Source organism: Protopterus annectens, chromosome 6.part0 (genome assembly GCF_019279795.1).
Source record: "Protopterus annectens isolate FY-2018-M chromosome 6.part0, PAN1.0, whole genome shotgun sequence".
NCBI classification, from domain to species: Eukaryota; Metazoa; Chordata; order Ceratodontiformes; family Protopteridae; genus Protopterus; species Protopterus annectens.
Genome location: NC_056737.1, coordinates 333,344,563 through 333,371,317, shown reverse-complemented (window position 1 = coordinate 333,371,317; position 26,755 = coordinate 333,344,563). Strand labels below are relative to the sequence as shown.

Sequence of the window (26,755 nt, the reverse complement as noted above, 5' to 3'; positions counted from 1 at the left end):
AAGAACTTTGTTTTTAATTCTAAATATCAGAATTGGACAGATTACAGGAGATTCCTTGACGACATTTGTATTTTTTGGAAGGAATCAGTTACGTTGTTGCATGAATTTTTAGGATATCTGGACACTACGTCCCCCTTTTTGGAATTCACTAGCTCTGTTACCTATGAGAGGGTTGACTTCTTGGATGTTAGTATTATAAAAACTATTATGGGTATTAAATCTGAAGTTTTTCGGAAAGAAACCTTCTCCAATTCATATTTACATTTTAATAGTGCCCACCCCTACATTCAGAAGAGGAATATTTTAAGGGTCAACTAATTAGAGCCAATCGATTGACTTATCTTAACGAAGATTTTGAGCAAGAATGTAATTACCTTAAAGGGTTGTTTATAGAGAGAGGCTACCCAGTGGAGTTATTGGATGAATCCCTAAGCTACGTGACAAATTTTCATCAGTTAAGATATAAGCCCTTACTGGGTGGTGGTGAACATGTGGTGACCTCTGATTTAGGTAAAAGTGATACAGGACAATGTTGTAGGGCATTTGTTATGGATTTTTATGTTGACTCGAGTTGCAGAGGAAGTGGTAAAAAAGGAATGGAATAGGTTTACATCCTTTACGGATTTGGAAGGGTTAAGAAATAAACCTATCAAATTTATTTTTAGAAGGGGGAAAATTTTGAAGGAATGTTTGAAGATAGGAAGGGTAAGAATGTTAGAGGTGGGGGTAAAAGGTTTGGAACCTTTAAATGTGGGGCTTGCTCCCAATGTGCTTATATATCCAATACAGATAGGGTAGAGGTGATGAGTAGGAATAGAACTATTAAGAGTGGATGTTTTAGTAATTGTAATACTAGTGGCCTAGTTTACCTTGTTACATGTGAAATTTGTAGTGCTTTCTATGTGGGCAAGACAGGGCATTGGTTAAAGAGACATATATATGAACATGTCTATGATATTTGTAAGAAAAATGAAAAAATAATGCTCTTTATTAACATATATTAAAGTGTGGACAAGCTAAATTTTTATTTTTTGTTTTAGAGGGGGTGGGAATGGATGCCAGTGGGGGTGCCTGGGAGACTAGGCTGGAATATTGTGAATTATATTGGCAAACAACACTGGATGCATCTAGACCCCCAGGTTTAAATGAGAGTATATCCATTGCCCCACTTCTGAAACCGAGAGCAGCTAAATTGTAAAAGAAAATAAATAAAGTTAAATAAAACATATAATTTGTAGTGACACATATATATGAAGGTATTTTTTCTTTCAGTAGGTATTTGTAATATTTGCTCTTTGAAAACTAAATGTACATATGTAAATATTTTTGATTGCAATTGTCTACTGTTTTAATTTCTTTTTGACTTCTTTCTAGAAACTACAAGTTTAATAGATACTACTTCCTACGCATTGTATTATATGTTTATTTCTGTAATGTGTTGTTCTAATGTAACTGGATCTTTTCTCCCTGGGCCTCTGCTGTAAACGGACCTTGTCCAGTCGGACCATCCCGGTAAACAAAATTAAAATAAATAAATAAATAAATAAATAATTTACCTTTATTTGGCACTTTTATTGGGTATGTGCAATTTACTTTTTGGCCACTAGATGGTAGCATTGCCTTAGATTTGATTTGAAATTGTGGTTTACAAACGTGCGTATTAGGTTAAAAATAAATGTTATTTTTTAGTTGTGAACAAAGTTTTGTGCACATTTACATACACTTCATATATATTTATATGTATATATATATATATATATATATATATATATATATATATATATATATATATATATATTATCGATTTTATATTTTTTATACATATTAGATTTATATATAGGGTTTTATGAAAGTATATATATATATATATATATATATATATATATATATATATATATATATATTCAATGTTTTAAAAGTATTTAATAGGATTATTGGATGTACAATCTTATTGGTTAGGACATTTGAATGTATTATTTAAGGTCTGTCTCTGTGTATTACTTCAGTGTCTGATGAAGTCTGCATTAAGACGAAAACATATGTTTATTGTGGCGTTAATGATTGGAGTGGTTCTAAGTATATTTTTTTCCGGTGTTCATTTTTGGCGACCTTCCTGCAATCTTTTAAATTGTTATTGGTGGTTTTAAGATTGTGTTCTCTAGTATATTCTTGGGTCTGCATTTCTAATGGCTTGTAAATGGCAGCACTCAAGATTACTAGTTTATATACATTCCTGGGGCAGCTTGTCTACCCTCCTTGATACTAACTTATTTTTGGGCTTCACTTTGCTTCTTGTTATGATGGCAGTTTTAGATTGTGCCCTTGGTGAACTGTTTTGTGGACACTTCCAGAGAAAAAGCTAAGTTAAGTGGAAAGTCAGTAACTGAAGTTCTTGTTATAGTTTAGCATTTAATGCAGAGAATTAAGACTTGGCTGTTAACAAGCTGCTTCCCGTACTCCATGGTACGAGTCCCTCAGCCTCCATTTGCATACTTTGTGACTCTGGGCAAGTTAACTAATCAGCCAGTGTTTCCACGTCACCCCTGAGAATAGTCATTAGTGCCCATTGTGTTTACCAGGTAACAACTAAATGAAATAAATAAATGAACAAAATACTGTGCACAAGTTTCCAATTGCAGACCTCTCAACAGTCATTATTATTTAAATTTTCAGGGCTGATTTGCGCCTGCATAGGATGTCCCTATTTTTGGAGGTACATCCCTATTTTCAGGCATGATTTACCTCTTCACACAATTTTCTGGGTCCCCTTATCATATGTGATTTTTGAAGCTGTGTAGTACACCAAAAACCAGTAAGAGGTTCTCCCGTTCGATTCTCGGCTGGAGTGCGGGGAGTGCCTTCTGTGTGGAGTCTGCATGTCCTCCCCGCGATTGGGTGGGTGTTCGAAAGACATGCGTAAATGGGTGTGCCTTCGTTGAAGGTTGGACGTCGAGCTGGCACCTCGGCGTTCATGAAAATTTACTGCCAATCAATAGCGGACCGGAGTTCCGCTGTGGCGACCCGTAACCTGGAAAAGCCGAAAGACAAACAACAACACTAGTGGCAAAAACTATTTAAAGAAAGACGACTCACATCTAACCTCTCCCTTTTTCTGAAGTAAAAATGAAAAAAAAAATCTTGTATAATTTTATAGTACAGTTCATTAATGTCTACATTTTTTTACACTGCCCGTTTTATAATGTGCTTAGATTTTTCCATCATTTTTGTCACTAGCTGTTTGTTTTTTAAATATGTTTCCGAGTAGTATTCCACATTCCTTCTGGAAGCAGGAAATGTTGCGATGTTATTTGGTATTCAAAATTTCTACTAATTAGATATACTTAATTTTCAAGGGCCTTTGTTCCTATTTTCATCATCTGCCGATTGAGAAGTATAAGTTTGAGTCATTTCAAAACTGAACGTCACGTCATCCAAAATGAACTTAAAACACTTAGCAGTGGGAAGTTTGAAGAACAATCATTTACTGAAAATAATGCTTTATAAAGCTGTGGGGTTGTATACTCCTAGTCTTTTGGGTTTACATAACTGATTTATGTCTCTCTGTGTTAGGGCTTTGCACTGTAAGGTTTTATTGCCTTTGTGCTGCATTGTCTAAAGCTGTTATTTCATAGGTTCATAGGTAGGTACTAGGCTATCGGCCCAAGGGCCTACGTAACTCTAGCCAGCAAGGTACCATAGTTTACGCCACCCAAGAAAGTTATTTTCCTGTACCACTGTCCAGCAGAGAGACAGAAGTGATCCCCGAGGTGTATTTCCTATTTCCCATCCACTCATCAAGATTTTTCTTGAAGAGTGCTAATGAAGAACTTTGCTTGACATAGATGGGTAGCTTGTTCCAGAGTATAGGAAGTCTCTGGGACAGGAATCTATCCCTCCGGCGTGTCCTGTTTATTGTGGTGACAAGGTTTAGGTCCCTAGAGCGTGTAGCTTGGAGGGATTGGGATTTCTTTAGGTGTAGCATGTCCAACAGCTCTGGGTTTGACATAGCTTTATATGTTAGGCAGAGATCACCTCGGAGTAGGCGATATGCTACGGAGTAAAGCTGGAGTTTTTTGAGGCGGTCAGTGTAGGGCATTTGTTTGAGGCCAGTAATCCTCTTTGTGAGGTACTTCTGTGGCCTTTCCATCTGCTGCAGATGTCTTTTGAGGTACATTCCAAAAGGGGCGTTTTACTCTATAATGGGTCTAATGAGTGACGAGTAGAGGGGAGCAATGACCTCTTTTTTCCTGGATGATGAGGTGTGCCACGTAGAAGGACTTCCTGACTACTGTGGCGATGTGACTATCAAAGGAGAGACTACTGTCCACCTGGGTCCCAAGGTCTGTTATCACGCATTCAGTGTTAAGTAGATTGCTGCCTATGTGGTAGTTCATGGGTACAGAGTTTTTACCGAAGGGGATGACACTGCACTTTTTGGCATTGAGCTTGAGGCCATGGCTCTGACACCAGGCATCTGTCTCAGTGAGGCCCTTATGTAAGATGTCCACATCATTTGGGGACTTGATTATGGCTCCTAGTTTGCAGTCATCTGTGAACTCCATCAGCCAGAGGCCTTCTGTGTTAGCCTGAACTTCAGAGAAGTAGATACCAAACAGGAGAGGTCCCAGGACGGAACCCTGTGGCACTCCACTTGTCACTGCGTTGAGGTCAGATTTGGAGTCTGCAACTTTTACAGTGTGGGTTCTGTAAGTGAGCCAGTTGGCAACCCATCTTGTGACTTAGGGATTTATACCTAGTTTAGCTATAATTCCAGAATGGGGGATGGTGTCGAAAACCTTGGCGAGGTTAAGATAGGCTGTGTGAACCACCTTACCCTCATCCATAAAAATTAACTGGAGTTTAAACATTTTTTAATTACCACAGATGTTATGATGTGGATGCTTCATTTTTACTACATGACAACCTCTAATGGTACTTTGCACAGTGGGTAATTCTTATGTCAGCCATAGGTTCTATACTCATTGAAGAAGTTTGAAGTTTTGTTTAAATTACTCGATTTAAATGTCATTTATATTACAGTATTCACTTTTGTTAACCAAATGCTTTCAGAACTGTTTTAAACCACTTTTATTTCTTTTTTATTTATTGCATTTTGTAAATGGAGTAGTCCAACTGGGTTTGATTCCCTTTTCAGTGGAAGCATATATTTTACCATGGTCTTGAATAACTGCCATCTTTTTCATTAATTGTGAATGTTTTAAGAGCATTCAGTGTACAGTGAAATCTGCCCCCTTATTTTAGCAAAAAGGTTAATTTAATTTGTGAACATTTGTTGTAACCTATAGTGTAAGTAATGCCTGGACTGATTAACTCCCACTAATGTGGGACTGTTGTCTGCTTTGGTCCCTTCCCACCCTCCAATTCCCCAGGCTCCCCTCCCGTTCATCCAGTAAATCTGCTCTGAACTCTGCCCACAATTACACCCTCAAGACACTCCTCTTAAAAATACAGCACCATAAAACCATGTAATCCTCTATATCTCACAACCCTCAAAGTCTCTACTTTAGTATTACCTGAAGTATTAATGAAACTCATATCTAATTTCCTAAAATAGTAAAATGTTTGCCTGTTGCAACGTACCATGTTCTCTCTCATCCTTCTCATTTCTTCTTCACTTCCCTTGCCCCCTGCAACTAACACTAAGATGATCCAGTCAGGAGGAGAAGGAAACCACACTCACTAAAATTCCAGTCTCACATAGACCTACCACGACAGCAAACCAAACACATAAACACACAAAAACATACTTGGAGGCTCTAAATAAAAATCTGCCTAAGCAGCAGAGACCTCCAAAGCAGACACCCAAGCAACCGCTACCCCAAAACAAAACACGTGCAACACATAGCTCACAAAGCCAGTGTGCCGAACAGTCACAGCCCTTAAGGCTAAACAACACACCTGATACACTTGTAATAGGTGACTTTATCATCAGGCACACTGACGTCCCACTCACCAGGCTGAACATGGAGAAGGTCACGGTGAGCTGCCTGTCGGGCGCTAGGATCCGCCACATAACACAAGATTTCAGATCACTACAAGGCAGGTACAAATATGACTCAGTCATTGTCCATGCTGGTGTGAATGACCTGAGACATACCTCCCTGGACTACATGAAAAGAGACATAGAGGAACTCTCTGAGCATGTAGCCCAGGCCGGTATGACCCTGACCTTGAGTAGCATCTTACCCTCACCAAGAATGATGCCACAGTATGAAGACAAGATTATCAATTTCAACAATTGGCTTAAGTATTGGTGTCATTCAAAGGGGATCCAATGCCTGTCAGTCTGGGATGACATGCTCGACAAGCCACGATGCTTCGCTAGGGACGGCTTGCACCTGTCACCCCTGGGCTTTCGGATATTGGCAAAGGCTCTTGCTACCTCCATAGTGCCTTTTTTAGGCAAGGCTCAAAAGACAAACCCACCTCCATAGGTATCTCAAGGGATAAGAAACTAAGAGTAATGCTACTCAACGCCAGAAGTCTAAACCTCAAGATGCACGCACTTGAAACTCTCCTTAGCATGGAGAACATCAATATCTGTTCAGTAACAGAAACCTGGTTCAAGGCTCTCGAGAGCACCCCAGCACTACCAGGTTATACCTCATACCATGCTTTTCGGCCCCAAAACTTGGACCGAACCATAAAAGGAGGGGGAGTATCAATATTCGTCAAAGATACCCACACCTCCAGGTTGGTGGCACAGCACGAAGCATCAGAGACTATCCATGTGCAACTAACAGTGGGTAAAACTGCCTTCCAGTTTATAGCCTGCTACAGACCACCCTCCCAAACCCAGGAACCCCACTCGGCCTTCCTGAGAACACTGGAAAATATGAAGGTCTCTCCAAACACCATTATATTGGGTGACTTCAACTACCCAACCATAGACTGGGAGCATTACTCTAGCTCCAACACCCTAGCCCAAAGGTTCCTAGAATTTATAAACTCAAATGCTATGGAACAACTTGTTACCACTCCCACAAGAGGGGAAAACATACTGGACCTGATCATCACCAACATGGGGACTCTATGCTCCAGACCAGAAGTGTATCCCTCACTGGTAAGATCAGACCATAAACTAATCTCACTGGATATTCACATCCCGACCCCACCCCATGCCCAGAAAGCCACAGTGAAAAACTTCTCTAAAGCAAATTTCACACTCCTCTGAACCGAGGTGGAATCCTTCAAAGCCCCCGGGCCTGTGGAAAATACGGCCCAGACCGCAAAATCCTTTATAAACGCATTCTATGAACACCTTCAGGAATGCATGGATCATGCAATCCCAAATAAAACCAAGACCCAATCCTCCAAAGGCAGACGTCCTGTCTGGTGGACCCCAGCCATAAACAAACTATACAATAGAAGGAGGAAGCTACTACATGATGGAGCAAAATCCCAAAAAGGGAAGGCATCTCTGATCAGTATTAGCAAAAAACTACGGGCACTCATAAAATCGTCTAAGGCCAGCTTCCAGAGATAAATTGCACAGGGCACTAAGGATAATCACAAGGCTTTCTTTAGTTATGTTAGGAACATGGGTGGGAATTCCCAGATATGCTCAGAATTAGTCCAAAATGACAAAAAATACACCGAACCCACAGACATTGCCAACATCCTAGCTGACAGGTTCAGCGCAAACTTCTCCCCCCCTCCCCACCAAAAGGGCTAATATCTATCCCAGCAGAGTGCTGCCCCCTGACATCTCAGATGCTCAGGTAAGAGCTGCCCTCTCCAAAGCAAGAAACACAGCATCAATGGGACCAGACGGTGTCCCGGGCTGCATCCTACATGAACTCCAAGAAGAGCTCAACCCAAACCTAAAACTACTGTTCAATCTCAGCCTTACTACAGGATATGTACCCAAAGAGTGGCGTACAGCAACAGTGGTCCCTCTCCACAAAGGTGGTGCCTCAACGGATCCTGGAAACTATCGCCCCATAAGTCTCACTAGCTTAGTCTGCAAAGCTATGGAAAGGATCATCATGGACCTTATAAATAAAGATATTGGGGACCTACAGACACTGGATCCTACCCAGTTCGGCTTTAAGGGCAGATCCTGCCTCTTAAACTTGGTCGATTTCTTTGAAACAGTCACCAAGGCCATTGACAAGGGGAAGGTGGTCCACACAGCCTACCTGGACCTCGCAAAAGCCTTCGATACAATACCCCTCTCGGGCATTATAGGCAAGCTCACCAGTTTAAATATAAACCCCTATGTCACTAGATGGGTTGCAAACTGGCTCAAGGACAGAACCCACATGGTTAGAATAGCTGGAGCCATGTCAGACTCCAAACCAGTTACAAGTGGCGTCCCACAAGGCTCAGTCCTGGGACCTCTCTTGTTCGGTATATATTTCTCGGAGGTACAGGCCAACATGGAAGGACTGTGGCTGACCAAGTTTGCAGATGACTGCAAACTGGGCGCCATAATAGACTCTCCAGCGGACACAAGCATCCTCCAAAAGGGCCTCATAGAAACAGACAACTGGTGCCAGAGCCATGGCCTCAAACTAAACGCCAAAAAGTGTATAGTCATCCCCTTTGGCAAAAACAAAGTGCCCACAAATTACCACATAGGTGGTAATCCATTAAGTACAGAAGAAGTAATTAGGGACCCGGGGACCCAAGTTGATAGCAATCTCTCATTTGACAACCACGTGGCCAAAGTGGTTAGAAAAACATTTTATATAGCCCACCTAATCAAGAAGGGATTCACATCTAGATCAGGGGAGGTCATCGTGCCCCTTTACTCATCCCTCATCAGGCCCATAATTGAGTACAATGCCCCTTTTGGGATGTACCTTACCAGACACCTGCAGCAACTGGAAAGACCCCAAAAGTACCTCACCAAGAGGATCAAGGGGCTCAAACAGATGCCGTATGCTGCCCGGTTAAAGAAACTCCAGCTCTACTCAGTGGCATACCGCCTGCTCAGAGGCGATCTGTGCCTGACGTGTAAAGCCATGTCCAACCCGGAATTAATGGACATGCTGCACCTCAGAAAATCCAAATCCCATCGAGCTACGCGCTCGAGGAACTTGAACCTCAGCACTGAAATAAATATGACATGCTGGAGGGACAGATTCATAACCCAGAGGCTCCCTTCCAGTCCAGGTTAGGCAGAGTCCCTCACTGACTCTCTTCAAGAGGAATCTTGATGAGTGGATGGGAGATCGTAGGTTTACCCCGGGTATCACTTCTGTGTCACTGTTAGACAGAGGCACAGTATACTAACCTCGAAAAAGGGCATAGCAAAATTAATTTAAAATGGGTGGCGAAAGCCATACACGCTCTGGCTAGGCTTATAAATGCCCTAGGGCAGATAGCCTAGTATGAACCTATGAACACCAAATATTTTCAAAAAACTCAATTCATTGTCACATCACCAAGTGTTATCTCTCCTTCCATGACTTCCACACCAACAAATCACCAGTACAACCCTACAGTAACCAGGCCACACACACACCTGCCTTCTAATCTCTGGATCGTTGTTATATGTAATAAAGACTCAGAAACAAGACTTCCTTCATATTATCCTCTGTAATCTTTATATTCATTCTAAAGAGTAACAATGAACACAATCCAAGAACCAAAACTTACCTTTCTTAATGGCAGCAGATGTACTCTCTCTCAATACTGGACCATTTCCCCCTCAATGACCATAACATCAAAAACATGCTAGACCATATAAGTGCTTCTTTTCTCTCAGCATAACCCAGACATTCCAGAAGTCACAGAATCCTGGGTCAAACAAGACTGCCAACACTTTCTAACCTCTTATAAATATGTCAGTGAAGTCAGGCTATCTGGTGGAGGTTCTCTCTGTACAAACATAATCTATACCCAACATAATTTACCAAAGGAAATTACTCCTCAAAATTTTCTATTCACAAAGACTGCAAACTTTTCACCAAAACCCTCACATATAATCTGAGGGGTATCTCTCAATCTCAACCCACCCTACTAATATTAAAAACTAAACTTTATTGCACTGAGTTTGCATTCCCCATCCTAACATCTAAACTATGGAACTGCATTCCTGTCTCAATCCAAGATGTCCAAAAGTACTTGGATTTCAGACAGCAGCTCAAAGACCTGTTCACCCAAAGTGAAGCTGCACTCACTTGCTTCTTGTTACATAATCCCTGCAGCTCTGTCACACTATTCCTGTTTCATCTTTACTCATCTTGTCATTCCCTTACTTACTGCCTCTCATTCACCCTAGTTCCCTCTTTACTTTGCATCTCTCTCACACTTCTTTCCACTGCATGCCTGTCTCACTTTTTGTCTGTCTTCACTGCATGGTGTCTTTTCCTGCAACTACTCACTTGCCTCTTCTAAAGTCTTCATACCGCTCTATATCCAGTAATAATGATATGCTGCTGTCCCTGTAGTGTAAGTCATCTCTGTCATTATGGCTACATTTTATCCATAAAGCTATACAAAGCAAACTTCCATTTTTTGACATTGTGAACTGTTTCTTGAACTAAGTGATATAGCATTTTCTTGCATCTGTAAATATGTGTGTGTGTGTTTGTATATGTATGTGTATTTTTTTAGCATATTCTTGCATGTGTAAATATGTTTTGTTCACCTGGGCTGTGCCTGCAAATGGTCTATTGAGATCAGTGCAGTACCCTGGTAAACAAATATAAAAAAGTAAAGTAGTGCTTTGCTTATCTGCCACACCCTTCTTCCCTAAACAAGCTAAAATCAGTTACGAAATCCCAAGTAAAATTTCCACAATAATAACATAATCATTTTAGGCAATTTCATCCTTAATTATTGTTGAACCTGTTTTATTTGACATCAGTACTTTCCTAGTAGAACTAGGTCTCCTTCATCTCCTAAAAAAACAAGAACTAACCTCGGATACTGCAAACACTTCGTACTCAACTTCATTATTGCAAACATATCAAACTCCATCTCCAACATAAACATTCTGTCACTGTCCTTAAGCGACCACTGCCGAGGTCTAGCAGTAATAGTGACAAGCTGAAGAACTTTCTCACAGCCTACAACTGGACCTCCGTATAGTCTCCTTATATGATGTTAATATATCACCCATAAGACTAACCAACTTTCTTCGTCAGCTGTAAGTCAAGTTCTTTCCCTATATTCACAGGCTTTATAAATCCACGAAAATGTAATGGTTATCCACTAAACTGAAGCATCTACTCATTCTAAGGGATGAAGCCAGGCAGAAATGGAAACATACTGCAGCAACTGAGAATTGAACCTCCTTTATAGCTTTATGTAACCTGGCCAAGAAGTCCATCTGAAAGCATAAAAACTTTCTCCAGTCAAAGAAACAAATCCTCTCTTATATTCACCCCTCCCCAAACACTTTTGGAAAGTAGCTTACCTGTCTCATGACATCCCCACTATAAACACCATTCAGTGTGACACAGAAAAATATTCTCCAGAATATTTCCTTAAAGAATTTGGCAATCTCAAAGGACTCTGGCTCATTCAGACATTCCCAGTTAACAAATGGCAAATAAATAAATAAAGTCCACAGTTTTACAGATCACACATTACTAACCCCACCACCATTCACCACCCTCTTCCATTGCAAACACTTATATCCCAAAGAAGTCTGTACTCTGCTGAAAATACTCTCACCAATATCCTTCCTGAATATGACAACATAAACTCCTAGTTCATATGCAGTGGATGTAAAAAGTTTATATACCCCTGTTAAAATGACAAATTTTTGTGATATAAAAATGGGACCACAATAAATCATTTCAAAACTTTTCCCACCTTTAATGTGACCTATAACCTATACAATTCAATTGAAAAACAAACAAATCTGTTAAGGAAAAAAATATAAAAAATAAAAAAATGTACAATACACTGATTGCATAAGTGCAATTACAGCATTCGGTCTTCTTGGGTAAACACCTGCCATTAATTAAAGAGACTGATTAACCCCAAATAAAGTTCAGCTGTCCTAGTAGGATTTTCCTGACATTTACTCAGTTGCCTGCTACAGCAAATGCCATGGTTCGCAGAGAGCTTACAAAGCATCAAAGGGATCTCATTGTTGAAAGGTGTCAGCCCGAAGAAGGGTACAAAAAAATGTCCACAGCATTGGATATATCATGGAACACAGTGAAGACAGTCATCAAAAAGTGGAGAAAGTATGGGACAACAGTGACATTGCAAAGAACTGGACATCCCTCCAAAATTGATGAAAAGACAAGATGAAAACTGGTCAGGAAGGCTGACAAGAGACCTACAGCAACACTGAAGGAGCTACAGGAATTTCTGGCAAGTGCTGGTTGTGTACTACATGTGACAACAATCTCCCGTATTCTCCATATGTCTGGACTATGGGGTAGGGTTGCAAGACGGAAGCCTTTTCTTACACAGAAAAATATCCAGGCCCGGCTAAAATTTGCAAAACAATACATCAAATCTCCCAAAAGCATGTGGGAAAATGTGTTATGGTCTGATGAGACCAAGGTTGAACTTTTTGGCCACAATTCCAAAAGGGACCTTTGGCACGAAAACAACACTTTGCATCACCAAAGGAACACCATCCCCACGGTGAAGCATGGTGGTGGCAGTATCATGCTTTGGGGTTGCTTTCCTTCAGCTGGAACTAGGGCTTTTAGTCAAGGTGGGGAGAATTATGAACAGTTCCAAATACCAGTCACTTTTGACCCAAAACCTTCAGGCTTCTGCTAGAAAGCTGAAGATGAAGAGGAATTTCACCTTTCAGCACGACAATGACCCCAAGCATACATCCAAATCAACAAAAGAATGGCCTCACCAGAAGAAAATTAAAGTTTTGCAATGGCCCAACCAGAGCCCAGACCTAAATCCAATAGAAAATCTGTGGGGTGACCTGAAGAGGGTTGTGCACAAGAGATACCCTCACAATCTGACAGATTTTGGAGCACTTCTGCAAGAAAGAGTGGGCAAACATTGCCAAGTCAAGATGTGCCATGCTGATAGACTCCTACCCAAAAAGACTGAATACTGTAATTAAATAAAAAGATGCTTCAACAAAGTATTAGTTTAAGGATGTGCACACTTATGCAACCAGCGTATTGTACATGTTTTACGTTTTCCCCTAACAGATTTGTTTTCCAGTTGAATATTCCAGGTTATAGGTCACATTTAAGGTGGGAAAGGTTTTGAAATGATTTATTGAGGTCTCATTTTTTATATCACAAAACCTGGCATTTTAACAGGGGTGTGTAAACTTTTTATATCCACTGTAGCGCTGCAGGGGTCACCTGCATCTTTTTCTTACATACATATATATATATGACTCTGCCATTGTCCATGTTGGTATGAATGACCTGAGACGTACCTCTCTGGACTGCATGAAAAGAGACATGGAAGAGCTCTCCGATCTTGTAGCCTAGGCAGGTATGACCCTAGCCCTGAGTAGCATTCTGCCATCGCCCAGAATGATACCGCTGTACAAGGACAAAATGATTGACATCAACAATTGGCTGAGCTTCTGGTGTCATTCTAAGGGGATCCAGTATCTGTCTGCTTGGGATGACATGGTCGACAGACCACAATGCTTTGCCACAGATGGCCTGCACCTGTCGCCCCTGGGATTCCGGATACTGGCTAAGGCTCTTGCTGCCCCTATAGTGACTTTTTTAGGCAGGGTTCAAATAACAAATTCACCACCATAACAGGAACAGGCAAGCAAAAATTGAGGGTAATGCTACTCAATGCTAGAAGTCTAAATCTCAAAATGCACTCACTCGAGGCACTCCTTAAAATGGAGAACATCGATATCTGTGCAGTGACTGAGACCTGGTTCAAGGCTCCAGAGAGCACCCCTGCACTACCAGGCTATAACTCGTACCACACTTTTCGACCTGTAACCGGGATCGAAACACCAAAGGTAGAGGTGTGTCCATATTCATTAAGGATATCCACAACTCCAGGCTAGTTGCCCAACATAATGCATCCGAGGTTATCCAAGTGCAACTAACTCTGGGCAAAACTGCAATTCAAATTGTAGCTTGCTACAGATCCCCCACCATGCCCCAGAATTCCCATTCCTCTTTTCTTGATGTACTGGAAAATATTAGGGTTCAACCAAACACTCTAATAATGGGCAACTTCAACTACCCTACCATTAACTGGGAAAACTACTCGTGTACCAACTCCTTAGCTCAACGCTTTCTGGAATTCATAAACTCCAATGCCCTACATCAACTTATTCACACCCCCACCAGGGGCAACAATATCCTAGACTAGTCGTTACCAACATGAGTGACCGGTGTTCCACACCTGAAATCAACTCCTCGTTGGTCCGATCCAACCATAAGCTCATCACCCTTGATAGCCACATCCTGCCCCCACCCCCCATTAAGGAAACCACAGTAAAAAATTTCTCCAAAGCCAACTTCATGCTTCTTAAGACAGAAGTGGTGAACTTCATGAGACCCATGCAGATGGACAATACAGTTACAACTGCTGAATCCTACACAAATGCACTCTATAAGCACTTACACGAGTGCATGGATCGTGCTATCCCAAACAGAGCCAAGACGCTATCCTCCAAAAAAAGGAAGCCAATCTGGTGGTCCCCTGACATAAACAAACTGCACAACAGAAGGAAGAAACTGTTGCAAAAGAGAGTAAAATCCCATGAGTGGAGGAGCTCCCTGGTCAGCCTCAGTAAGAAGCTGAGATCCCTTATAAGATCCTCCAAAGCTAGCTACAAAAACAAAATCGCCACTAAATCCAAGGACAGCCACAAAGCATTCTATAGCTATGTCAAGAATCTAGATGGCAACACCCAGATCTGCTCTGAGTTACAGCACAAAGGCACGAAAATTACAGAACCAACTGATATTGCCAACATCCTGGCAGATAGGTTCAGTGCTAACTTTACCCCCTCTCACCCCCTAAAGAGCCCATATCTATACAGGAAGAATGCAGAGTCCCTGTAATCACAACTACGCAGGTAAAAGCTGCACTCTCTAAAGCCAAAAACACAGCATCCATGGGACCGGGCAACATCCCAGGCTGCGTTTTACACGAACTTCAGAACGAACTGGCTCCCCACTTAAGCACCATGTTCAGTAATAGCCTCGCATCAGGCTTTGTGCCCACTGAATGGCGCACAGCAACACTTATCCCATTGCACAAAGGGGGAGCCATCACTCATCCTGGGAACTATCGACCTATTAGCCTGACGAGCCTGGTCTGCAAGGCCATGGAACGTATCATCATGGAACTCATAAACAAAGTCATTGGTAACCTCCAAACTCTGGATCCCACCCAGTTCGGGCTTGTGAAAGGCAGATCATGCCTCCTAAACATGATCAACTTCTTTGAGGCAGTCACCAAAGCCGTGGATGAGGGTAAGGTGGTTCACACAGCCTATCTTGACCTCGCCAAGGCTTTCGACAAAATCCCCCATTCTGGAATTATAGCTAAACTCACTAAACTAGGTATAAATCCCTACGTCACAAGATGGGTTGCCAACTGACAGAACCCACACCGTAAAAGTTGCACACTCCAAATCTGACCTCAAAGCAGTGACAAGTGGAGTACCACAGGGTTCCGTCCTGGGACCTCTCCTGTTTGGTATCTACTTCTCTGAAGAACAGGCTAACGAAGTTCACAGATGACTGCAAACTAGGAGCTATAGTCAAGTCCCCACATGATGTGGACATCGTACAGAAGGGCCTCACTGAGACAGATGCCTGGTGTCAGAGCCATGGCCTCAAGCTCAATGCCAAAAAGTACAGTGTCATCCCCTTTGGTAAAAACTCTGTACCCATGAAGTACCACATATGCAGCAATCTACTTAACACCGAATGCGTGATAAGAGACCTTGGGACCCAGGTGGACAGTAGTCTCTCCTTTGATAGTCACATCACCACAGTAGTCAGGAAGTCCTTCTATGTGGCACACCTCATCATAAAAGGGATCTCATCCATTAAAAAATAGGTCATTGTTCCCCTCTACACGTCACTCATTAGACCCATTATAGAGTACAATGCCCCTTTTGGAATGTACCTCACAAGACATCTGCAGCAGCTGGAAAGGCCACAGAAGTACCTCACAAAGAGGATTACTGGCCTCAAACAAATGCCCTACACTGACCACCTCAAAAAACTCCAGCTTTACTCCGTAGCATATCGCCTACTCTGAGGTGATTTCTGCCTAACATATAAAGCTATGTCAAACTCAGAGCTGTTGGACATGCTACACCTAAAGAAATCCCAATCCCTCCGAGCTACACGCTCTAGGGACCTAAACCTTGTCACCACAATAAACAAGACACTCTGGAGGGATAGATTCCTGTCCTAGAGACTTCCACTACTCTGGAACAAGTTACCCATCTATGTCAAGCAAAGTTCTTCATTAGCACTCTTTAAGAAAAATCTTGATGAGTGGATGAGAAATAGGAAGTACATCCCGGGGATCACTTCTGTGTCTCTGCTCGACAGTGGCACAGGAAAATAACTTTCTTGGGTGGCGTAAGCTATGGCACCTTGCTGGCTAAGCTTACAAAGGCCCTTGGGCCAATAGCCTAGTACCTACCTATGAACCTATATATATATATATATATATATATATATATATATATATATATATGTGTGTGTGTGTATATCTATGGAGAGAGTGTGAGTGTCTCTCACAAAATATCATGCCACAGATTTGGAAAACTGCTCTAATTAACCCCCTCCCAAAGCAAACCAACCCAAGAGATACCTCTTATTCCTGTCCATTATCCGTCCTCCCAACTTTGGGCAAACTTTTAGAAATAGTCCTACACATCTCTCTCACTATATCCAGCAGTACCACCTGCTGTCTTTCAAATAGCATGTATTCTGGCCCGTATGAAGTGTACTTTGGTCCCTAACCAAAGATATCTTGCAAAACACTGATAAAGGCATCAATATAGGTGTCCTGTTTATAGATCTCACAAAGGCATTTGACCTCATTGACCACAGTCCTTTTCTTAAACAAACTAAAATTGATATCAGCCCAGGTAACACTTGCTGGTTTAAAATCTTCCTCACTGACTGACACTTGTAAGTTAAATAGGCTCCTCCCAATCAAAGTGCACCACAAGGATCCATTCTTAGTCCCTCCTGTCTTCCATATACAGTTACAAACTTAGTTATCCCACTCATTCTCTGCACAGTCTGCACAGGCAACGTGATCATTTACCGATCAAGTCTCTATCGCACCACCATTCAATCCCAGCTCCAGTCAGATGTACATAAGCTCCATCAGTGGTTCATAAATCATAATGGACTTCTACAGGACCAAAACTGCTTTTTGGTACTCCACAGAAAATTCACCAAGCACCTAACTCTGTAACTATCTTTGACCCACATAACCATACCATAGAGACAACACCCACCTTTAAATAACTAGAATAATGGCTTGATCAGTCTCTAAATTTTCATTTCCATGTAGACAGAGTGAGAGCAAAAATTCACTCCTTAGTTTTTTGGCCCAGAAAGATCCCCCTTGTCTATCTTAACCAGCCAGAGCAACTTTCATCAAAATAGTTCTCCTGTCTCAGCTAGAATATGGACTACTCATTTTTACAGCCATCTCCAAGAAAAACACCACCACACTACAGGCAATCTCCATCAGCATCTGCTGATTCATTACAAACTCACCCTGCTGTAAGCATCACTATCACCCTAAAAAAGCAAAATAGCTACCCATTAAACAAAGATCTAACCCACTGTTATTATCCAACTCTGCAAACTACTTCAATGCCAGAGATTTACTCCTCTTGCTGCTAAATTTCATGAAAAAAAAGTCCTGCAACCAAAGACACTAATCACAAACCACACCAGCTGTCATTACTGCTGGAATCAAATTCCACAGCACTGCACATGCATTCTCCTCTCGTGCATCTACTTTTTGGAAAACTCTCCCAATTAACCTAAAGATAATCAGAACTTACTTCAAATTCAGAATACAGCTCAAAAGGCACCTCCTTTTCCAAGCCAAAATGCTCCTACTTCAACACAAGATATATCACCTAACACACTATCCCTAATTTCCCTTCTGTTACACAATTAGTGAAGTTTGACCTACTTTAGAGACTAGTGTAACTATTTTACATTATACTTTGCTTGTTAATTATAACGTACATATAAAGTTTTTCTGTATAACTAATCTGAACTACTCTATTATAGTGCAAATATCTGCTTTTTTTTGTTTGTGAAATGGTTTGTATTTCACCAGGCTGAGCCTGAAATTGGTCTGTATCAATTAGTGCAATGACCTGGTAATCTGATACAAATAATTACATACATGCATACTGATTCATACAAGTATGAGAGACAAACAGCACTCCATGTCATGTACTTAAACAGTACAACATTCCAATGCTGCTGATTTTTGTAGTAACAACAGTGTAAGATATAATATAAACAACATAAGATGTACTATAAACTATGTCTGTAATGATGATGTATCTTCGCATTCTTCTGATTTTTCCTGCCTTCAGTATGTAGTTTAAATAATTTTAAATTTAGTCTTGTGTATTTTATTGTATTTACATTTTGTTGACCAGGGTAGAACATTTATCAGAGGAGACCAATTACAGGCTCATGTCCTGTTACAAAATAAGAAACATATAGGTAATAGTTGTTGTGTCTTTCGGCTTTTCCCGGTTAGGGGTCGCCACAGCAGAACTCCGGTCTGCTAATGATTGGCAGTAAATTTTTACGGAGTTGCCGGCCCTGACGCACAACCTTCAAAGAAGGTATGCCCATTCACGCATGTCTCCACACAGAAGACGCTCTAGCTGAGAATCGAACAGGACAACGTCTTACTGTGAGGCGACAACACTACCGCAGCACCACCACCGCAGTAATAGTAATATTACAAATATTTCTGTACATATAATGGAATGGTTTTGCAGAAAATTAACAATAATAACGGATCAAATAGTAATTTTACAACTTTCCATATATATATATGTATGTATATGTGTGTGTGTGTGTGTGTGTGTGTGTGTGTATATATATATATATATATATATGTGTATGTATATGGGATCCGGACACATGCTTGACTAGCATATGTCCGAATCACAAAACATCGAACAAACATGCATGAAAGTGCTTAACATCGACAAGCGCTTCTGTGTATGTGTGCCTGTTTCATAGATCGGGCTACAGTGCGGGTAAGGGAAAATTCCCTTTTCCCCACTGTAGTGTGATCTCGGAGTGAGAATAGTAAAGTAGGGGGGTGGGGGTGCAGGGGGGCAAAGCCCCCCTGCAGAAACGTAGATTTTTTTTTTGAACTACACATACATGAAAGCGCTTTTCGATGTTAAGCGCTTTCGTGTATGCGTGTTCGATGTTTTGTGATTCGGACATATGCTAGTCGAGCATGTGTCTTAGACCCATATATATATATATATATATATATATATATATATATATATATATATTTACAGATGTAAGACAGATTTATAGCAGGGGGATTTACAGATAATAAGATTGTCGTAGTGTCAATATAGTTATAAGATGGGGATATGTACAACCCTAAGTAGTAGAGAATCATAGTTCAAAGTGTCATTGAGTGGTTCTATACATTTTATAAAGTAGAAAGAGGAAGGTTGAAATGGTCAAAGAAAAGTAAAGGTGGACAGTGAGATGGTAAGGAGATAGAGAAATTAGTATTGCTAGGGTAATATAAATAGAGTTAAATAACGATGCTGTCAGAGCAAAGATAAAGGCTACCAAAAATTTAACTATGACATTGACAGAGGAAGAGGAGAATGTAGCAAATATTTCATATGCATACAAGGCTTTCTATATGTGTTCAGTAGCTATACCCATAAGGTGGTAGGTGAGTGGTGAGGGTCTTGTTTCTTCCGAGGTTTTGGTGGTTAAGTTATATGACTTGTATTATTGAAATTACAGCTATAATAATAATTTGGTAGATACTGCTTAAATTCAGGTCTGAAAGTGGTGTAATTAGTGATGCAAGTAGTGGTTTGTGGCAAGGATTGCCATAGCCTAGATACAAGTACTGGGTGATGAAGTGATGTAGTGGTTAGCATTGTCATCACAGCAAGAGGTTCTCCTGTTCGATTCTTGGCTGGGTGCCTTCTCTGAGGAGTCTGCAAGTTCTCCCTGCATTTGCATTGGTTTCTGCCAGGTGATCCAGATTCCTCCCACATTCCAAAGACATGCATTAAGTAGATTGGACACTCTAAATTGGCCCTAGGTGTGTGTGTGTGTGCATGCAAATTTGTGTGGTGCATCCTCCAAGGAGGGTTGGGCCTTGGGCTAGCAACCTGAGCCAGTAAAACACATAACTGCTACAGAACAACAAGTGCTGAAAGGTGCTCTTTGCCCAATGTACTACATGGTGCATAAACAGGTAAGAGAGAGAGGGTGGGGGAGAGGGAGAGAGATACAAGTACTGTCATCACTGCTGTTGTTGCTCAGTAGCAGGAGTTTGAAGTTAAGGCCTCAGTGAGGTATGACCTCTGAGGCCGTAGTTTGGGATTGATGCTGTAAGATTCATCATCAGGGGAGAAGGTTGTACAGTGTTTCCAGTATTATGTGATTTGTAGTTTCTTCTCTATGTAATGCTTCAGCGTTGTAGCTGGATTGTCTTTTACATTTGTTGCTTTCTATAACAGTTGTTTCAGGACCGTTAGTACTGTTTTAGAATTTGATTCTAGAGGGCTGCACATGAAAGTGATCTGCATGGATCAGTGTTCTACTATAATTAACAAATTTTATAAATAAAAAAATTAAAATAAGTAAAAAGTTGTAAAGCATTCATGTTATTCAGTCTTGCACTGAGTACTACTTCACTGTCTTTGATACATTTGTGTGTAATGCACATACTGTCATCATTAATATAGCCACTGAGCTTAATTTTTAATGATGTAAATCACATATTTAGTAGTACATCATATGTAGTGCATTTTGTTACATGTGAAATACTCTGCAGATGATGGCTAATTATAACAGCCCCACTATTAATTGCATCTTGAAAGAAACCCAGGCACATGTCTGTATATTTGTACAGAATTAAACTTGGCCATTGTGTGGACTCACTTATTATGCATGTACAACAGCTTTTATACAAAATACAAATTAAGATCAGAAAAACAAACAAAGCTGTGGCAATAGACATTAAAGACCATAAGTGTAATTTACCAGTAAAAGATTAAGCCAGAAAAATTACTTCAGAATATTAAAACTCTTCTCATGGTGTCATTGGCAGTAACATTCACGTGTATTGTTTTATTAAAAATCCAGCAGGTAGTAGGGGAGGTACTTATGTGAAACTATGAAATCGAATCTACCTGGGCATAATGTTTTTTTTTTTTTTTTGGTCACAGGTGTCTGACCTTCACATAAGCCGCTTTCTTGATCCCACAAGAGCACCTGACTTTGAGAAATTTTGCTCTGAAACAATCAGTGTCATTAAACCTGACCTGGTTCTTGTAACTGGTAGGTAATTTAAGAATGCTTAGATAAAGTTAAATGATGGTCTTATTTTCCTGGGGTACCTGAACTTGTCAGATTTTGGCTTGTACTTGTGTGCGAGCAGACTGTATGAGTTGTATGAAGAATCTGATGGTATAGCATTACAAAAATGTTTTTTTTTTTATTATTCATACATAGAAACACACACAGACTCACAAAATAGCAGTCTGTTATATAGACTGCCATTGTTTCATGAAGCCAGCTGCCACTTTTGATGTGTTTGTCCTTGTAGGAGACCTAACAGATGCTAAAACAAGGAACAAAGTTGGATCTCGGCAATATGAAGTGGAATGGCAGACTTATCAGGGAATCCTTAAACGATCGAGGGTACTGGAGAAAACAAAGTGGATTGACATTAGAGGAAACCATGGTAAATGATGCACTGGATCACATATAAAGATAAACTTATTTGTATATATATTTTTTCAGCTTTTCTCTTGCGTTGTATCTTTAACTGAATCAGTGTATAAAGCAAAATGTTCACGTAGACAGATGCTGTTTTTTAAGTATTAAATGTTCACATTCCTGCCTGTGTTATGTAAGCTGTTTGAAACTTTACCTCCATGTAGATCTTTCTAGGTCTGGTATATTTTATTTATATTTTTATCTTTAGTCATTTTTGTGCATTTCAAAATCTTCCATCGTAACATCCTGGATTGTAGATCTTGTGGCTTGTCATTTGTTGGTAGTGAAAGAAGTGTAGGTCAATTAATCTAACCATAGTAACTGATCTTTCTTCGAGAACTCTTCTCTTGCAGCCCTGTGTGCTATGTGGGCTTTTGCTCATAACCATCCTGTTTTTTCCAAGTAATGTCCTTTCCTTCATAACCAGCCTATTTTTTACAGTAATGGGTTTTCTTTCATAACCAGCCTATTTCCTCCTGTAATATTAGCATCCTTCTGTTGCTAATACCATTGTGAGGCATAGTGAGGCATCTCCATCTGTGGTAAAATCATTAAATCATTGTTGTTCTATAGTAGACTATAAACATTTCTGAAGAGAAAGTTGAACATTTCTGACTTTTTGCTAGTTTACAGTTTTGAGGTCATGGTCCCACACACATTTATTCATCAACTTTGTTGGGGGGAATGTTAAATGTATACTTATCTGTGCTGCTACTTTTCTATCAACTCTTCATTCTCAAACACAGGAATCTTTTATTTCTGTTGAAACATGGTTAGCCAATGCCCATCTAATCCTAAATCCAAACAAAACTAAATTATTACTCTTCCAACCTAACAAGACATCTATCTCATGCCCAACATTTAATATAATAGCCAGAGACAATACTGTGATCTCCCCAACAACCCATATAAAGCTTCTTGGAGTGGAAATGGACAGTACCCTAAAATTTGACTCGCATTTCTCCCTAACTATAAAAAAATGTCCATAAGAAACTTGGAAGTCTATATAGGCACAAAAGGTTCCTGACCACAATGGCCAAAATTACATTAGCACAAACCCATCTGCTCTCCACTCTACTATATGCCTCTCCAATTTTAAGTAATCTAAGGAAAAGACTTATCTAAGCTAGAAGCATATTATAATAAAATTGCTAAGATTGCATCTGACTGCCCATTTATAACACATCATTGTACAGCTTTAAGGATACTAGACTGGCTTGAGCTTCCCAACATTATTCCTTACAACAAACTCTCTCTAACTGACAAAATTGTAACACAACCAACTAGAATCCCTGCACTACAAAATCTCATCATTCCTTACAGTTCCAGCAGACCACTTCGCTCTAACAACAACTTTCTCACCATCTCCATGGCCAACAACACCGTAGGAGAATCTTTATTTTCCAACTGTATATCTGTATGGAACTCCCTTTTTAACTCCATTCTCTCAATGTCATCCGCTAACCACTTTAAGCCATCACTTTAAGCTTATCTAAAAAATAAGTGGCTATGTTCCTGTTCTAATCCCTCATGAGTGCTCTGATACATCACAGTATAACCAAAACGTATCCAACTTCTCCCCTGGTGTTTAATCCTTTATTTCTATCGATGTGTGTCAACCTTATAGCTTGACATAAGCCATACCTACAAATAGTACTAACTATGTTCAAAGCCTAGGTTTTGTTGTCAAGGTGTAACAAAATTGTGTGTACTTATGTATACTACATTTTGTTTACTTTATAGTTTATTGATTATTGTAATGTGTGCATGAAAATTTACTGTTACTCATAGAGCTTTTCTCCCTGGGCCTCTGCTGAAAAAGGACCTGTGTCTAGTCTGACTTTCCTGATAAACAAATGTTAAATAAATAAATAAATTAAATAATAAATAAGTATGTGCATTGCTCGTAGGCTATTCAGAGTTTTCAAAACTTGGGAGCATTTTCAAGCATTTAACAAACTACCATGGTTGGACATTTGACAGCTTTAGACACTCAACTTTTTAAAATATGGAGGAAAATAAAAAAGTCAGAGGACTTCCAAGATAGCTGCACATTGAGTAATAGCTTAATTCTATCTCTCCCAATATGAAAACAGAAACTTAGTGTAGAAAGCCGGTGGACCTAGATTTCTGGGTAAATTTCAGTAACTGGCTAGTAAGTGCACTGCCTAGATGCCAGGAAAAAAGAAATATAAAGGACCTGGAGGAAAATCAACTACAAACACTGAGGAAAAAACACAGACTGGGAAAAATACTGCACTTGTTCAGAAAGAAGCAGTGCAAGTTCCAGACTTGACTTCCAGTAACCTGGAAGAAAGTATAAAACAGCTGCACACAGACCTGGATAAAATAAACAAAACCCTGATGGAGTATATCAACACAAACAATAACAAGCTGAAAAAAATGGAAGAAGCTTTGAACAGATATTCAGATAAGATGACAGAACTGCAAACACTCAGATGTTGAAATGAAGAAAAGGGTGGCAGAATACGAGACTGCACAAGAAGAGATGTTTCAAAAAAATAATAGAATTAGAGGAGCACATAGGGAAAACCTTAGCTTTTCTGCTGTACCAGAGAAGATGGAAGGAACAGACTGTATTAATTTTACAAAAGTACAAATAAGCAATTGTATTGGTATTCCACAACAAGAATTGTTAATTGAAAGGTCACATCATCTGTATGCACCAAATCTAGTTACGAGAAAACAGCCTAGACCTTTAATAGTAAAGATACAATCTTAACAGGAGAAGGAGTTAATTCTGACAAAACCTTGGCAGAAGGTCAAAATACTAAAAGTGGGAGACTGCAGAGTGTTTGTGGAGAATGACTGCTCATTGCACACCAGGCAGAAGAGGAATGCATTTATTCCATTATATAGGGGATGCCAAGAAGCAATCATGAGATTCAAACTGCTGTATCCAACTATCCTCAAAATATTTTCCCTGGTGGAACAAAAACATTTTTTGATGAAGTACATGCTAAGGAAGAAATACAAAAGTTTGTCCAATAAAAAGTTAGCTATATAACAGAATGAGATTCTGCTTCTTGTTCTTCTGGTAATAAAGACCACAGAGAGACTGCCAGTTAAACCTTTCCCAGTGTTTCAGTGGAAGATGATGGAGAGAGAAAAAAGCACAGAAGTTGAGTAGAAGAATCGAGAATGCACTGGAGATGAAGTAGAGATGGTTTGGGAAATGTAGATGAATGGGAATAGAACAAAATAATCTGGAAATATTGGACTTGCTTGGACTTTTTGTTAAACTTGCAGGGGACTCTAAAGCATATGCCCTCCTTCATGTCGTTAATGTTTGGAGACTAAAATCAGTAACCTGGAAATTGACAAATGTGGGATTACAGAGCAATAAATATATTTGTAAAACAGGACAGAACAAGAAAATCTGAAAATATTGGACTTGTTTTGTACTTTGTTAAACTTGTAGGGGACTCTAAAGCATATGCTCTACTTCATGTCTTTAATGCTTGGGAAAGTAGTCAGGAAAGGGGAAGAGGAGGGAGAGAGTTAACTGTAAGTAAAACCATATTTTTTTTCTTAACAGTATTAAGTGGTGCATGATTTTCTCTGCATGTTATAGCGTACAGTTTTTTTTCAGTTATTTTTAAGTGTAATGATTGTAAACAGGTGTTTCTGTTTATTCTTTTTTTTTCTCCCTTCTCTCTTTCTCTTTGTTTAGTTTTATGAAATGTAGGCACTTCAGTGTAAAAAAAAAAGGGGGGGATCTGGTTAAATGAGCATGACAAATGAAAAATGTGTGTGCTTTTTCTCATTCTTGCATAGGGGAATTATTGTGTTGCTTTCTGTCAAAACTTGTTACTATATGAAACTAAGTAAATGAAAAAGAATATTGAATATTGTAAAGTATTTTTTTCTAGTAAACAGTCCTGTATCTGTTTCTCATGTTGGTAGCAGACAATCTGGTAAAGAAAAATGGCTTGGAGAAAATGTTTTCTGAAAGCATTCAGGTGTTTCCCAGCTAGGAGAGCAAAAAAGATAAGGCAAAAACCAGGCAACAGTTAATCGAATCACATGCTCTACCATGCATCTTAGCATGGCTAAGCTTTCTTTCTGTTTAGCTCAAGTCTGTGTGTGGGGCTCTCAGTTTGGAACTTATGTTCCTATTAAGGGGTAAAACTTCAATATATGAAGCTGTACATAGTATTGTGTATTATTATTAAATTAGTAGGTTTCAGGGGGTATTTGTGTGTGTTTGTGAGTGTGTTTGTGTTTTTATTTGAGGGTTTTCAGTCAAACAAAATGTTCAGAAAGATGTGACAGGCTTAAATGGAGATGACAAGAAAAAGTTGTATAAAAGATTAACCTGCCAAACTGGGCTAGGCTTGACAGAATTTATATTTCACAGAAACATGTGCATTTAATTGAAGGTTTTGATACACACCCAATAACTATTTCAGATCATGCACCAATAAATTCAAAAAAATGCTCGGGATTAACTCTAACCTGTGGAACTTGTTTAACTTGCTTACTTATGTAATCTCTGTAACTAGACACTTAACAAAAAAATCTGTTATACATAAAAGGTGGGAGCAATACTCATTCAATAATATGATTCTTTTATAATGTCTTTAAATGTTAAATGGTTTCACAAATAAATCCAAAAAAGAAAGAGTAGTGAACTATATTAAAAATGTAGAGTGCAAATAGTTGTGCTACAGGAGACACACTTGGAAAGATCTGAAAATATGAATTTGATAAAGAAAGGTTTTTATGGTGGTTATTCAGCAGAATACATGGGCAAAGGAAGAGGAATACTTATATTAATTGCAAGAGGAGCTCCAATAGTAATAGAAGAAGGA

The 26,755-nt window shown here is 39.7% G+C and overlaps 1 protein-coding gene across 1 annotated transcript in view; it reads left to right on the top strand.

The window, feature by feature from the left end:
• LOC122803835 (transmembrane protein 62-like) overlaps positions 1-21,893 on the top strand; it is a 32,928-nt gene extending 11,035 nt beyond the window's left edge. The window contains exons 2-3 of the mRNA XM_044073519.1: positions 21,368-21,479; positions 21,748-21,893. Coding sequence (XP_043929454.1) covers positions 21,368-21,479; positions 21,748-21,893 — 258 coding nt within the window. The remainder of the gene's footprint in view (positions 1-21,367; positions 21,480-21,747) is intronic.
• Positions 21,894-26,755: the final 4,862 nt, after the last annotated feature.